At 36.6% G+C, this 14,386-nt stretch overlaps 1 protein-coding gene across 1 annotated transcript; it reads left to right on the plus strand.

The window, feature by feature from the left end:
- The first annotated feature begins 11,127 nt into the window (after window positions 1–11,127).
- On the plus strand, window positions 11,128–13,395 carry LOC149395008 (uncharacterized). Its single transcript, XM_089615621.1, has 3 exons — window positions 11,128–11,194; window positions 12,365–13,183; window positions 13,291–13,395. The coding sequence occupies exons 1-3, from the start codon at window positions 11,182–11,184 to the stop codon at window positions 13,317–13,319; spliced, it is 861 nt and encodes a 286-aa protein (XP_089471747.1). The 5' UTR covers window positions 11,128–11,181; the 3' UTR covers window positions 13,320–13,395.
- The last annotated feature ends 991 nt before the right edge of the window (window positions 13,396–14,386 follow it).

Consider the following 14,386-nt stretch of genomic DNA (forward strand, 5'->3'; position numbering starts at 1 on the left):
CGGGCGGGGAACGGCATCGGCGGCGGAACGGCGTCGATCGGCGCAGGGAATCTGTGGATCGGAGGAGAGAGAGAGAGAGAAGTGAGGAGAGTGAGAGAGAAGTGACGAGAGAGAGAAGTGAGGAGAGAGAGAGAGAAGTGACGAGAGAGAGAAGTGAGGAGAGAGAGAGACTAACCGGAGAAGGAGGAGGACGACGACACACGGCGGAGGACGGCGACGGAGAGGGAGGGAGGGAGAGAATCGGAGAAACAAATTAGGGCATGGCTCGTGAAATGAAATGGGGAATCTGCGATTTGGGTTTTAAAGACAATTAGCGACGAAACAATCGTCGCTAAATGTTTAAATATCGTCGCTAAATGAACTTACCTTTTACCAGGCATTTAGCGACGATATTCTCGTCGCTAATTGGTTTCATAATTATTTAGCGACGACAATATCGTCACTAATTCATTTCGATTTAATAAAATTGGAGGGATTTTTCCCTCTTCAACTTTCGTCAAAATTCGAACATAATTAGCGACGACAATATCGTCACTAATTGGTTACCTAAATCTTTAGCTACGACAATATCGTCGCTAATTCTTTTCGATTTAATATTATTGGAGGGATTTTTACCTCTTCAAAACTCGTCAAATTTTGAAAACCATTAGCGACGATATTACCGTCGCTAGATGATTATGAAACCAATTAGCGACGATATTATCGTCGCTAAATAGTTTCCCGCGAACTTAGCGACGACAAAAAATAATTAGCGACGAAACAACCGTCGCTAAATGTCTTTGCCGCCAAACTTTGGAATTTTTACCACCAAATTTTCATACTATGTTAGCGACGATTTTATCGTCGCTAATGATACTTTTAGCGACGACATATTAGCGACGACTTAATCGTCGCTGATAGTTTCGTAGCTAAATGTCATATTTCTTGTAGTGTCGGTGCGCGCTGCGGTACTCACTTCACTTGACGCACGCGCGGAGGAGATGGCGCTTTTGTTTGGGTCGCGCGGAGGCAGAGGAATGGGTCGCGCGGAGGTGGAGGAGATGGCGCGGAGGAGAGGGTCGCGGAGGCGGAGATGATTAAATTCCAAATTTTTTTTTGGGGGCCCATCCAAATATGGGGCCCTAGGTCTGGGCCTAGCCCGCCTTAGCCCAAGGCCGGAACTGCTCGCGCATGGCCCAATCTTGACTAGACATACCTTGGCCTTGAGTATTGGAATTCAGCTTATAATATATCAAATCGATGCCCGAATTAAACTATCTATGGCACTTTTGGCCAATTAAAGTTTTGTTATCATTATTTTTAGTTATTTCCCGTTTTGTGTCTAGGGTTTCATATGCAGTATTTAAGCATCTTTTCATTCAGTTGTAAGGAGTTTTTGCCGAAAAATTAAACACTTTTTTTTCTCTTAATTCGAGTTCAATAGATTTGCGATTTTTGATGTGCTTAATTTGGTATTTGTGAGCGACTCGACAGATTTTGGAAGATCCCGATAAGTATACGTGAGTAAATCAACAATCGTGAGGTTTTGTATCTTTTCTTACTCTTCCACTACATCAGCCGCGATCATTGTCAACAACGAAAATCATACCTCCATGAAAGATTTTACTTCATATTAACATATATTATGAATGTGATGGAGTAGTGAAGGATTTTAATAACAGTGACCGTTTCATAGAATACACATTCAGCTTATAGAACTTAAACGTCGCTACCATTATTCATCAATGCCATTCATTATACATCGTGACTGAAAGTAGATATGATGTAAAGATGGCGTGGTCAAGTGCTTTGTTCCACTTCACACATCTGTTTCTTGTTTTTTTTTTATTTTTATTATTATTATTATTTTTTTTAAAGGCCAACAAAACTTAAATTGCGAAAAAGAAAAAGAAAAAATCCTCAAAATTCTTTTTTAAAAAATACAAAACGTGTATCATACAAATATAATTACAATAACAGACCCTGGTTCCATTCCAATGTTGAGATTTCCATTCCCGGGGGCATTCGATCATTAGTGATTGAGATATCCACGATCATTGAAAAATATAAACAATTACTTAGAAATGAGATTGAGATCCAAGAGGGAAATATAACACCGTATGGACAAATGATCCGGTGATACACAATAATACAAGTTGATTTCGTTGATTTTTTTTTTTTTTTTTTTTTTTTTTTTAATTAAAAGTTGAACCAACCATTTTATCCTCATACATGTGATCTTTATATATATATATATATATATATATATATATATATATATATATATAATGATCCGGTGTACACAATAATACAAGTTGATTTCGTTGATTTTTTTTTTTATAATTAAAAGTTGAATCAACCATTTTATCCTCATACATGCATGTGATCTTATAGATGTTTTCTAATAAAGTTGTAGCACGGTATTCTTCCACCACAAGCGAAGGTTATCAATATAAAAATTCGTGATTCCGTCCACGTTTTAAAAAAATAATAATAATTTCTTTTATATGTTTTTTTCAGTCGTCAATTGTACGATTTAATTTTTTTAAGTATAACAAAATATATGGGATTAAAAAAATGAGGGAATTCGTTAAAGGGAAAAAAGGCCAATTCAACTTTTAATTTAAAAAAAACGTCAACAGAATTTAGGATTAAGGGAGGATTTTGATAGGCTAACACGTTTTAATGCATAAAATTTATATTACTAGCGATGCTAAGGATAGGTTATGATATTTTCAGAAATCAAGAGAATAAAATTGCATTTTGATTAAACTCAAGATAAACATGTGATATTTTCTCAAAATTACTCCATTATAAGATTGATTAGAATTAAAAAAAATTATTTATCCAAGCAGTAATCCTATCCATGCCAACCCAAATTAATTTTATTTTGTGCTGCTGATATGGCCCAACCTGCAGACACGGCCAATCAAGTGAGGAGCAGACCCTGACATTCATGGAGAGACTTGATAGGCATTCTCGCAGCTCGCGCAGGGCCCAACTTTAACGAGCCATAACTCAAGTCTCATATATCGGAGTTGAGCTTATAATATATCAAATCGAAGCCCTCAACATTATTTACACTCGGACGGGAATAGCCGGTGGAAAATCGACTTTTATCATCAAATTAGACTGTTTTCGGCCAATTAAAGTTTTGTTATCTTTATTTTTAGTTATTTTCCATTTTGTCCTTATGATTTCATATTCCGTATTTAAGCATTTTTTCATTCAGTTGTAAGGAGTTTTTGCCGAAAAATTAAACACTTTGTTTTCCGAGTTCAATAGAATTGCGATTTTTGATGTACTTAATCTGGTATTTGTGAGTGACTCAACAAATTTTGGAATATCCTCGATTTGTATTCGTGAGTAAACAACAATCGTGAGGTTTGTATCTTTTCTTACTCTTCTGCTACATCAGCCGCTATCTTTGTCAAAAACGAAAATCATATCTTCATGAAAGATTTAAATTCATATAATATTATGAATGTGATGTAGCAGTGAAGGAGAGAAGACCATATGATGATCAGTAATAACAGTGACCGTTTTCATAGAATACACATTCAGCTTATAGAACTTAACCGTGGCTACCATTATTCATCAAGGCCATTTATTATACATAGTGACTGAAATGTATATATGATGTGAAGTTCGATGACGTGTTTAAGTGCTTTGTCCTACCCCACACATCTTTTTTTTTTTTTTTTTTTTTTTTTTTAAGGCCGAAAAAATAGAAATTACTAAAAAAAACTTTAAAATAAACTCAAATTAAAAAAAAAAAAAATTCAAAACGTGTTTCATACAAATATAATTACAATATCATAAATTTCAACATACAAATCTTGGAGAGATTTCCGTTCTCGTGGGACATTCGATCCTTACTGATTGAGATACACGATTGAAAGCTATAAACAATTACTTATAAATGAGATTCAGATCAAAAGAGAGAAATGAAATCTCATAGATAAATTATCCGGTGATACAAAATATTAAATGTATGTCATTGTTTGTCGAGAAAGTACAAATAACAGTTTAAATTAACACGCATCGCACATTCTAATGTTTACATCAAATCTATACATCTATTTCTATATTACTGCAAATCTTTAAGAGAGTAAACACTGCATTTTGATTAAACTCAAGAAAGACATGTGATATTTTCTTATAATTACTTGATTACAATCAATAAGATTGATTATAATTAAAAAAAAATTATTTATCCAAGTATTAAATCCTATCGATGTCAAACCAAATTGATTTTTTATAAGACTTAGTCATTAGTTAGGATCTCTTCAGACTATGCTCCATCAATAATCTTTGTGTTGTGTTAATTTATTTTGCGCTGCTGATATGGCCCAATCCGCAGACACGGCCAATCAAGTGAGGAGCAGACCATGACATTCATGGAGAGACTTGATAGGCATTCCCGCAGCTCGCGCAGGGCCCAACTTTAACGTCGAGCCATAACTCAAGTCTCATATATCGGAGTTGAGCTTATAAAATATCAAATCGAGCCCTCAACATTGTTTACACTAGGATGGGAATAGCCGGTCGAAAATAGACTTTTATCATCAAATTAGACTATTTCGGCCAATTAAGTTTTGTTATCTTTATTTTTAGTTATTTTCATTTTGTCCTTAGGGTTTCATATTCAGTATTTAAGCATCATTTCATTCAGTTGTAAGGAGTTTTTGCCGAAATATTAAGCACTTTGTTTTTTTTCCTAAATTCGAGTTCAATAGATTTGCGATTTTTTATATGCTTAATTTGGTATTCCTGAGCGACTCAACAGATTTTGGAATATCCTCGATAAGTATTCGTGAGTAAATCTACAATCACGAGATTTGTATATTTTCTTACTCTTCCGCTACATCAGCCACTATCATTGTCAAAAACGAAAACCATATCGCCATGAAACATTTGATTTCATATAATATTATGAATGTGATGTAGTAGTGAAGGAGAGATGGCCATATGATGATCAGTAATAACAGCGTTGTATATATGATGTGAAGTTCGATGATATGTTTAAGTGCTTTGTTCCACCCTATTGAGGCCACTAGCTGATGTGGCACTTTAATGCTTTCATATATTGTGTATTACTTTTCCTTTCCTTTATGTCTAGTCTTGTTCTGCGTGGCACTCCCTTCTTTCTCTCTAGTATAAATATCTCAAACTCTGTATTTCGCTCATTACGTTGAGATCTATCCAAACACTATTCCATTACTCTTCTCTCTAAACCTTATCATGGTATCAGAGCCATAATTCCGGTTTCGGAAAAAGGCGATCCAGAGCATGACATCATCAACTGTGTCCATGGAAGATACAGCAGGATCTTCACCTGCGAGAGGAGCTCCAATTGTTTTCAACAATTCAATTGTAATGAAGCTCGATCTCAATAATTTTCTGGTTTGGCGTAAACAAGTTCTCTCAATAGTCAAAGGCCATGATCTACAAGATTTCCTTCTCGGCACCGGCGTAGTTCCGGCGAAGTACTTGGCGCTCGGAGATGAGCAATTCGAGAAGGTGAATCCAGCCTACAGAATGTGGGAGAGGCAAGACCAATTACTAGTCTCATGGCTGCTATCATCAATGACTGAAAGTGTTCTGTCTCGCACGGTCAATTGCGAGACCTCTGCTTAGATCTAGAAGACTCTACAAGTCTATTTTGCTCAACAAATCAAAGCCAAGGTTTCACAGTTCAAGACTCAGCTCTGCAAGACGAAGAAGCTAGATATGACTATGAACGAGTATCTACTGAAGATTAGAAACCTTGTAGATCTACTTCTTCTCGTCGGAACTCCATTCACTGCAAAAGATCATGTGGAAGCTATTAGCGAGGGACTTCCAGATGAATATGAGAGTTTCGTTATGGCAACTATCACTCGCACTGGTGATTTCTCAGTTGAGGAGGTCGAGGCTCTTCTCCTGGATCAAGAAGCTAGGATCAATGCGAAAAACTTTAAGCTAGATATACCTCAACAGAAGAGTTCATCAGGAATCTCAGTGAACTACTTCTCCTACAACGATCGCCGTGGTGGATTCTCAAGTGGCGGCGGTGGTCACGGAACTCAGCGTAATCATTTCAATGGATGAGGTCAAGGCTAGTCAGGTGGTCAGAGTTACAACAACTTCAGAGGCTCAAGTCGTGGTGCACCTAGAGATCGCGGTCGTGGCTATGGACAACGAGGTTTTCAATCCAATAAACCACAGTGTCAAGTATGTGGAAGAATTGGTCATCTCGCTCTTCAATGCTTCTATCGGTTCGACGAGTCATTCAAAGGTCATATGCAACTTCAATCAGCTGGAACTCAAGCTCATTCAACAGGTCAAGCTCAAGGAAATGTTGCAGCGGTGACTACACACGACGTTCAAAGCTAAAATTGGCACACATAAGAGCACTCATGGTACACACCTGATTCAGATTGGTATCCGGACTCTGGAGCAACCAATCATGTTACAGTTGATCTTCGGAATCTCGATCTGAAATCTGAATACCATGGCTTTGAACAGTTGCACGTTGGTGATGGTAAGGGACTTTTGATTAAACATATTGGTTATTCATCGTTTAAATCTCCCTTGTCTAATCATAATCTCAACCTCAAAACACTTCTTCATGTGCCTGACATTACCAAAAAATTTGCTTAGTGTGTCTAAGTCCTGTTCAGATAATGATGTGTTCTTTGAATTTCACGCGTCTCATTGTTTTGTCAAGGACCAGAGTACCAGGACTACACTTTTGGAGGGCCAGCTTAGGGATGGACTCTATGTGTTTGAAAATTCTCAAGTTGCGCTCAATTCTGCGTCTAATTCCAGTCCTAGTATGTCCAGGTCTACACATCATTCAACTAAGTCTGTCTCAAACTATAAAGCATATATTTCTTCTAGTGTTCCTCACTCTCGTACATTTCAACTTTGGCATCATAGGCTAGGTCATCCATCTAGCAAAATTGTTCAAAATGTCTTGTCAAAGTGTAACATTTCAGTTTCTATCAATAAAGACTCAGTTGATATCTGTTCAGCATGTTGTTATGGTAAAATTCACAAGTTTCCATACTTTACCTCTGAAACTAAATATTCAAAACCTTTTGAGCTTGTTTTCACTGATTTATGGGGACCATCACCCACATTATCTCGGCATGGCTTTAAATATTATATAACCTTTGTTGATGCCTATACTAGATACACTTGGATATATATGCTTAAAGCTAAATCTGAAGCTTTCTCAGTGTTTCAGACATTCAAAGTCTTAGTTCAACTTCAATTCTCTCACAAACTTAAATGAGTCCAATATGATTTTTTTGGGGGGGGGGGGGGGGAAGTTTCGACCATTCACAAAGTTTTTAGAGATTTTAGGGATCATTCACAGAAAACCGTGTCCTCATCCTCATCAACAAAATAGTTTAGTGGAAAGAAAACATAGACAAATTGTTGAAAATTGGCTAGCTCTCCTTGCTGAAGTCCAAATGCCCTTTAAATTTTGGGATGAGGCCTTTCAAACTGTTGTGTACTTGTATAATAGACTCCCCACATCTTTGCTTCATGGCAATACCCCCTATTTTTCCCTGTTTGCTCAACCACCTAAATATGATCATCTCCGGGTCTTTGGTTGTGCATGTTATCCCTGTTGGGGAATCAAGTGGGTATCAGACACGAACAATCGCTCTGATACCACTTGTCGGTGGATCGAGCTCGCATCGGACACGAACGATCGCTCCGATGCGACTCGTTTGAGATGAGTCCACCATATAACCATATAAATGCGGAAAAATAATTAATTACGCTGATCATAAGCTAATTAAATTATGGTTATAATTAAAAAGATCTAGTTATGTTTAATTAATTTAATTCACGAGAGCATATTTATCAAGCAACCGATTTAATAGAAAAACGAATACTTACAGTTTTTGGCTCACGAACTGAAAGCTTTCACAATCCGTCTTCGTCTTGAGTCGTCTTGATGAAGGACTCAAGGATGACACCTTAGTCTTCCGAAACGTAATCTCCGAGGCGAATAAGAAAGATGAGTGGGCACAGTCTTTATCTCACTAGATCACGAAACTAGGTGTTTCAAGATCTCTCTCTTATTTTACTAAGAATGGAAACGAATTTCCGAGGGGAGGGAGAGGCAGAAGTGCACGGCCATGGGAGGCTAGGTTGCACGAATTTTTCTCAAAAAAATTACTTTTTTTTTTGCATTCTCATGAACCCCTATTTATAGTAGTAAAAATGAGATATTCATGGAATCTTTCAGAATATTTTATTTCCTTTTATTGTGTTCACACTATAGGATTTAATCTAGGCTCTTGGATCTCAACAAGTGAATCCTACTTTTTCTCTCATCCATCAGATCAATATCTATGGGATATTATTCTTTTATTTAAATAGAGAATAATTTATTTAGTGAGATAATAAAGGAGAATATATTATTCTCCTAAATATTCTCCTAAATACTTTCCTTTAAATAAGGAGAAAATATAGGACAATATCTTATATTTTTCTCTCTCCTCTATTTAAACAACTAAAGAGAAAATATTGGTAAATACCAATATTGAAATTTCGAACTTGATGGCACACGGCCAAGGAGATTTGCGCAAACCCTAGTGCCAAAAATCGTAATTCGAATTTTCCATGTGTGCAAGGCCCAATTGCTTAAAACCCAATTAATTATTTATTTACTTGGTCCAACAATAAACAAATAATTAATAATTGTTTATTTACTTGATCAAACAATAAGTAAACAATTCTACCATAAATATTTATTTAATTCTGCGAATACCCGTTTTCCAGAATTAATGCTGTCAATCACAATTACAGCAAGTGAGATTAATAATGATAAACATTATTATACGAAAGTTCTTATCCGCCTTTATCAGAGCCGAATCGGGGACTATGGACCTAGTAATAGGAGCTTAACAAATCCGATGAAAAAGACGAAATAGTCATTTCTCTTTTTCCATCGATTCGTCTAATCTTGGTCAAATACTCCACCTTGTAAGCCAAGACTGAACTCTCCTTTATGCTAGAATTATATTTACTCATCGTGACGAGTGTCCACTGATATAGTCAGTTCGTTATCAAGATCCTCCAGGTTCAACCCGTGTCAAGAGAAGTCAATTTTTCCGTTATACTTCTCTTGATACATATCAGCCCTAAGCATTGTTGCTTCCCCAGCGAAAGATTCTTTCGAACGTTACTTACTTCGAAAGTGCTAGCAATCTATCGGTTCTGGAATCAACCCTTAGGTGAGTGAACATTAACCTTCTTTCAGGAAGGCTGGATTCCGTATCTGTAAATCACTTCCCACTCGAATCATGCTCTGAGAAAACTCCCAAGACATAAGCTGTGATTAGCATGAATAGCCTTTTAGTGAATGAGTCAAAGAGCTCAGTAACATAACCCAGTGTCCATGATCACTTCAGGATTTAGATCAAGTCTCACTGTGACCATCATAGTGGCCTCGGTTAGTGTGTCGTAACAGTCCTTAAACGACACATCTACAACCAAGACCTGTCCAAGTCGTACACTTACCACAAGTGTAGAATGCTCCCACATAGTGATCAGCCTTCACCTATGTGTTCCACATATATGACTTTAGATATAGCTTTCCAGGCGTATATCAGTCATCGACCTCGTTTTAGCTCACCGCCCGAACTCAGGTGCCCAGCACGTGACTCAGTTTAATATGGAGGCTATGGAAGATAGTTGTTATTGATTCTAATTGTTTAGAACTCAACCCACTAATCATATAATGCTAATAAAGTAATCTTATTATCGAATTTAGTAATCATTTATTCATTATCTTCAAGTGAGCAATATTCCCAACAATCTCCCACTTTGACCAGAGAAGATAAGTTTCCTTCGGCCAATTTAATTCTTTGCCATCATTATAGATGGTTTAGACCTTGACCCAGGATTGAGATTCCCATCATATGGATTCCCACTTTTATCTATACTCTATCATTTATGTGGATCTGACATATGTCCCATTTTCATATCATTCTAGTTCATGCATTTTTGCAAGTGATCTTTGACTTACCATTTAAGGTCAAGTCAATTTGTTCACAGTAAATAAATTTACTTTAGAACAAATTAACACTTCGCATACCTTTAGATTATACACCAGACTTTATATCTAAAGATAACAAGTCTCCCTATCAAGGTGTACATCCCTTTGGTGCCAAAACAGGTTGCACCATTGCATGGTTTGATCTCATCACCACTTACTATAGTGTGATTTATTGAACGTGTTTAAATAAGAACTTTATTGACCTATTTCCATTACTTGGTTATTTATAGTTCATCCTTGTTTGTCGTGTTCATATTCAATATATACACAGGACTTTAAGGATCTACTATATTTAAATAACTAAGTATCTCACTATTTCCAGAAATTACAGTGTTTACAACACCATGTAGTTATTCTCGGAAATACGACATTGTCTAAGGTCTAATTATTAGTCCTTTTAAAGACAATGTCAATAGCCTCAACATTGAGCTCATAGTACCTTATATCAATAAGTATGTTTGAGACATAATGGAACGAGAATGTCGTTTCTAAATTTAATTTTAGAAACAGTTAGCTCAGTCAATTTACTTGTGTCATAATGAGGTCTAGAACTAAAATAGTAATGACTTTATTCATGACACTTGTTTAGGAGCTATACTTATCGATCATTCTCAAAATATCGATTATAACAAACATCCATGTACAATCATGACTAGTTTGTTAAGTACTTAGGATCTACCTTTCATATTTCAAAACGTTTAGTAGTATAACTACTTCGATCCATGTCTTTATGTTATTGGAACTTCATCCTCAAAGGACAGTTCTGTTGGATCTTTAATCCAATATGTTGGATCCTTAATCCAACGTTGGGCTTATATGTTAAATAATTATGTGTTGTGAACTGTCAATAAAGATGGCCCATTAAAAGTGATCTAATTTGGTATACGGTTATTGGGCTTTAATGTATCTAACAGGTTGTGGGCCTTTAATGTGTAGACTCATTATGGGCTTCTATTTCAGTGATGAGTTGAAATAGGAAGCCCACTAGGGTAACCTAGGGTTTCTCTATAAATACGGCTGGTCCCCAGGTCACACGAAACATTCTTGTCATTCTTGATATCCCGTCGTCAGAGTGAGCCAGAGAGAACTAAAGGGACTCTCAGAGAAATACGTGTTGATCTGGAAGACCAACCGTCATGGATTCATCAGGTACGCTTCCGCTATTGTTTTATGCTTTCTTAATTATTCAACATGATTCGGTCGTGGAATTAGGTGATGGTTTTCACCCGTGATATTCGGATCTAACAATTGGTATCAGAGCCAATCATGTTTGAATTTTTAAAGAAAATTTGTATGTATTTTATTGGCCGTTTTTCGATTTCAATTTTGGTATAAGGTTTTCTGGCGAATTATCCCTTTATCACATCTTTATATACATAAAGGTATGTGTATGTCTTTTGTTTTCTTCTGCTCATATATGTACTCTGGATTCATCAGTATGGCTGCGATTAGGCTATTGGCCTTCTGATTCAGTTGGATGACTTTTTCATGTTTCAAGCTTTAATTTTTTTTTTATTTTTTTTATTTTTTTATTCGGAATCTTGTCTCTGCTATTATCAGGTTTCGGTATATCATCATATGTTATCGGATTCAATTCATGTTATAATTCATCAGATGTATATGCATTTTTTTTATTTTCTTCCGAGTAAGTATATGTCTATGTTCATATACAGGTACGTCAGTTTCTTTTGAATATTCATCAGATCAAATTAGAAATACATGTCGCATATACATCAGTTTCGTTCGAATTTGTATTAGACTCATGTTCATCAGGTTTTACAGCCTGAAACCCTAATGGGCTTTGGTTATTTAAATTGTGGGTTTAGCCCACATAAAAAATAAAGGTTAAATTAAATTCAAATATTGGTATTATTTAGTATATATGTATTTTAAAATAAGTTAATTGAAGCAACATGTCACCAAAGTGACCTCTCTTGTGAAAATTTATTTATTTTAAAATATAAAAGGTATTGTACGTGTAATTTTTGTGAATATTTATCGGCCCAAAGGAAGGTAAATGTTTAACTTGATTGCATGTATGTTTGCGCTAATAAATACGTGATGATTCTTCGGTTTTACATGTGAATAGTAGATCGGCCCAAAGGAAGATTTATTATTTGATATGTTCATTATTATCAGTATTTGATTAGTGCACCAAGATATCACTTACAAGTCATTATTCTTGTCCAAAGACATAATATTGATGGAGTGCACGGTATCTTGAGATGGGTTTTACCATATTTGAATTTGAATTTTTGAGTTTCGGATTAGGTTTTATCTGAGCTTGTTTGTTTATTTGTTTATTGTTCTTTGTATCAGTTACGACTCCTGGAAATATTTCTGCCAACATCAATTCAATTCCTTTGCTGAATGGCTCTAACTTCAAGTCATGGAAGGAGAACTTGCTGATTGTTCTCGGGGTCATGGATCTTGACCTGGCGATACGAACTGAAGCTCCTCCGGCACTTACGGACCAGAGTACCTCTGATGACAAGAGGGAGATGGAAAAGTGGGAGAGATCGAATCGCATGTGCATGATGATTATGAAGAAGGCCATTCCAGAAGCATTCAGGGGCACAATGTCCGATAGTATCAACACCGCTATGGCGTTCCTTGCTGATATTGAGAAAAGGTTTGTCAAGAACGAAAAGTCTGAAATTGGTACGCTCTTGACAAGTCTGATTTCAATGAAGTATAAGGGTAAAGGCAATATCAGGGAGTACATACTAGAGATGTCTCATCTTGCTTCAAAGCTGAAAGCACTTAAGCTTGAACTCTCTGAGGACTTGCTAGTGCATCTAGTTCTGATATCTCTTCCAACACAATTTAGCCAGTTTAAGGTGAGCTACAATTGTCAGAAAGAGACTTGGTCTCTTAATGAGCTCATCTCATATTGTGTTCAGGAAGAGGAAAGGTTGCAGCAAGATAAGACAGAAAGTGCTCACCTAGCCTCAACCTCTAAGAGCGGGGACAAGGGAAAGAAAAGAAAGAAGGATAAGGAAGCTGCGAATACAGCACCTCAGAAGAAACATCAAAAGCAACCAGATAACCCTGAGGAGACTGGTTGCTTCTTCTGTCGAGCTGAAGGGCATGTAAAGAAGCATTGTGCTAATTATCACGCTTGGCGTGCTAAGAAAGGTATGCTTCTTAATTTGGTTTGTTCTGAGGTTAATTTAGCTTCGGTACCTAAGGACACCTGGTGGATGGATTCTGGTGCAACCACTCACATCAGTGTGTCTATGCAGGGTTGCCTCCATTGCCGAAAGCCAAATGATGCTGAAAGATACATCTATGTGGGCGATGGCAAGAAGGTTGAAGTTGAAGCAATTGGAAAATTTAGATTATTGTTAAAGACTGGATTTTATTTGGATCTTGATGAAACTTTTGTGGTACCGTCTTTTAGACGGAACTTGATTTCTGTTTCTTGTTTGGACAAATGTGGTTATTCTTGTTCATTTGAGAATGGAAAATTTAGTTTGTTTCACAGTTCAAATATGGTTGGTTCCGGTTCTTTATCAGGATACGATAATCTATATTCCGTTGAGATAAATGTTTCATTTAATGAATCCTTGCATTTAAGTACTCGAGGTGTAAAGAGAAAATTAACTAGCGAGAATTCGGGCGCGTTATGGCACAAACGATTAGGTCACATCTCTCAAAGGAGAATAGAGAGACTTGTGTCATGCGAAATTCTAGATCCCTTAGATTTCACGGATTTCAACATCTGTGTAAATTGCATAAAAGGAAAACAAACCAATAAAAGGAGATTTGAAGCCAACAGGACTTTGGACGTCTTAGAACTTATTCATACAGATATTTGTGGACCTTTTCCAACATCTTCTTGGAATGGTCAGCAGTATTTTATAACGTTTATAGACGATTTTTCAAGATATGGCTACATATATCTCATTCATGAAAAGTCACAGTCACTAGACGTGTTCAAGAAGTTCAAAGCTGAAGTTGAAAATCAACTCAGTAAAAGAATTAAAACCGTCAGATCTGATCGTGGTGGTGAGTACTATGGTAGATATGATGGTTCAGGTGAACAACGTCCAGGACCGTTTGCTAAATTCCTAGAGGAATGCGGTATCGTCCCACAGTACACTATGTCGGGTTCGCCCACTATGAACGGTGTTGCTGAAAGACGAAACAGAACGCTTAAAGACATGGTAAGAAGTATGATTTGTCATTCTACTTTACCTGAATCGCTCTGGGGAGAAGCATTAAAGACTGCAGCATATATCCTTAACAGGGTTCCAACTAAGGCAGCAAGCAAAACACCTTACGAACTTTGGACGGGCAAAAAGCCTAGTCTAAAACATATGCACATTTGGGGATGTC

Source organism: Urtica dioica, chromosome 5 (genome assembly GCF_054948205.1).
Source record: "Urtica dioica subsp. dioica isolate 48M chromosome 5, U.dioica_male_clone48M_v1_H2, whole genome shotgun sequence".
NCBI lineage: Eukaryota > Viridiplantae > Streptophyta > Magnoliopsida > Rosales > Urticaceae > Urtica > Urtica dioica.

Coding starts and splice junctions, on each gene's coding strand:
- LOC149395008 (XM_089615621.1), top strand. Junction 13,184..13,290: donor CGCTTGGCGTGCTAAGAAAG/GTATGCTTCTTA, acceptor GTGTCTATGCAG/GGTTGCCTCCATTGCCGAAA.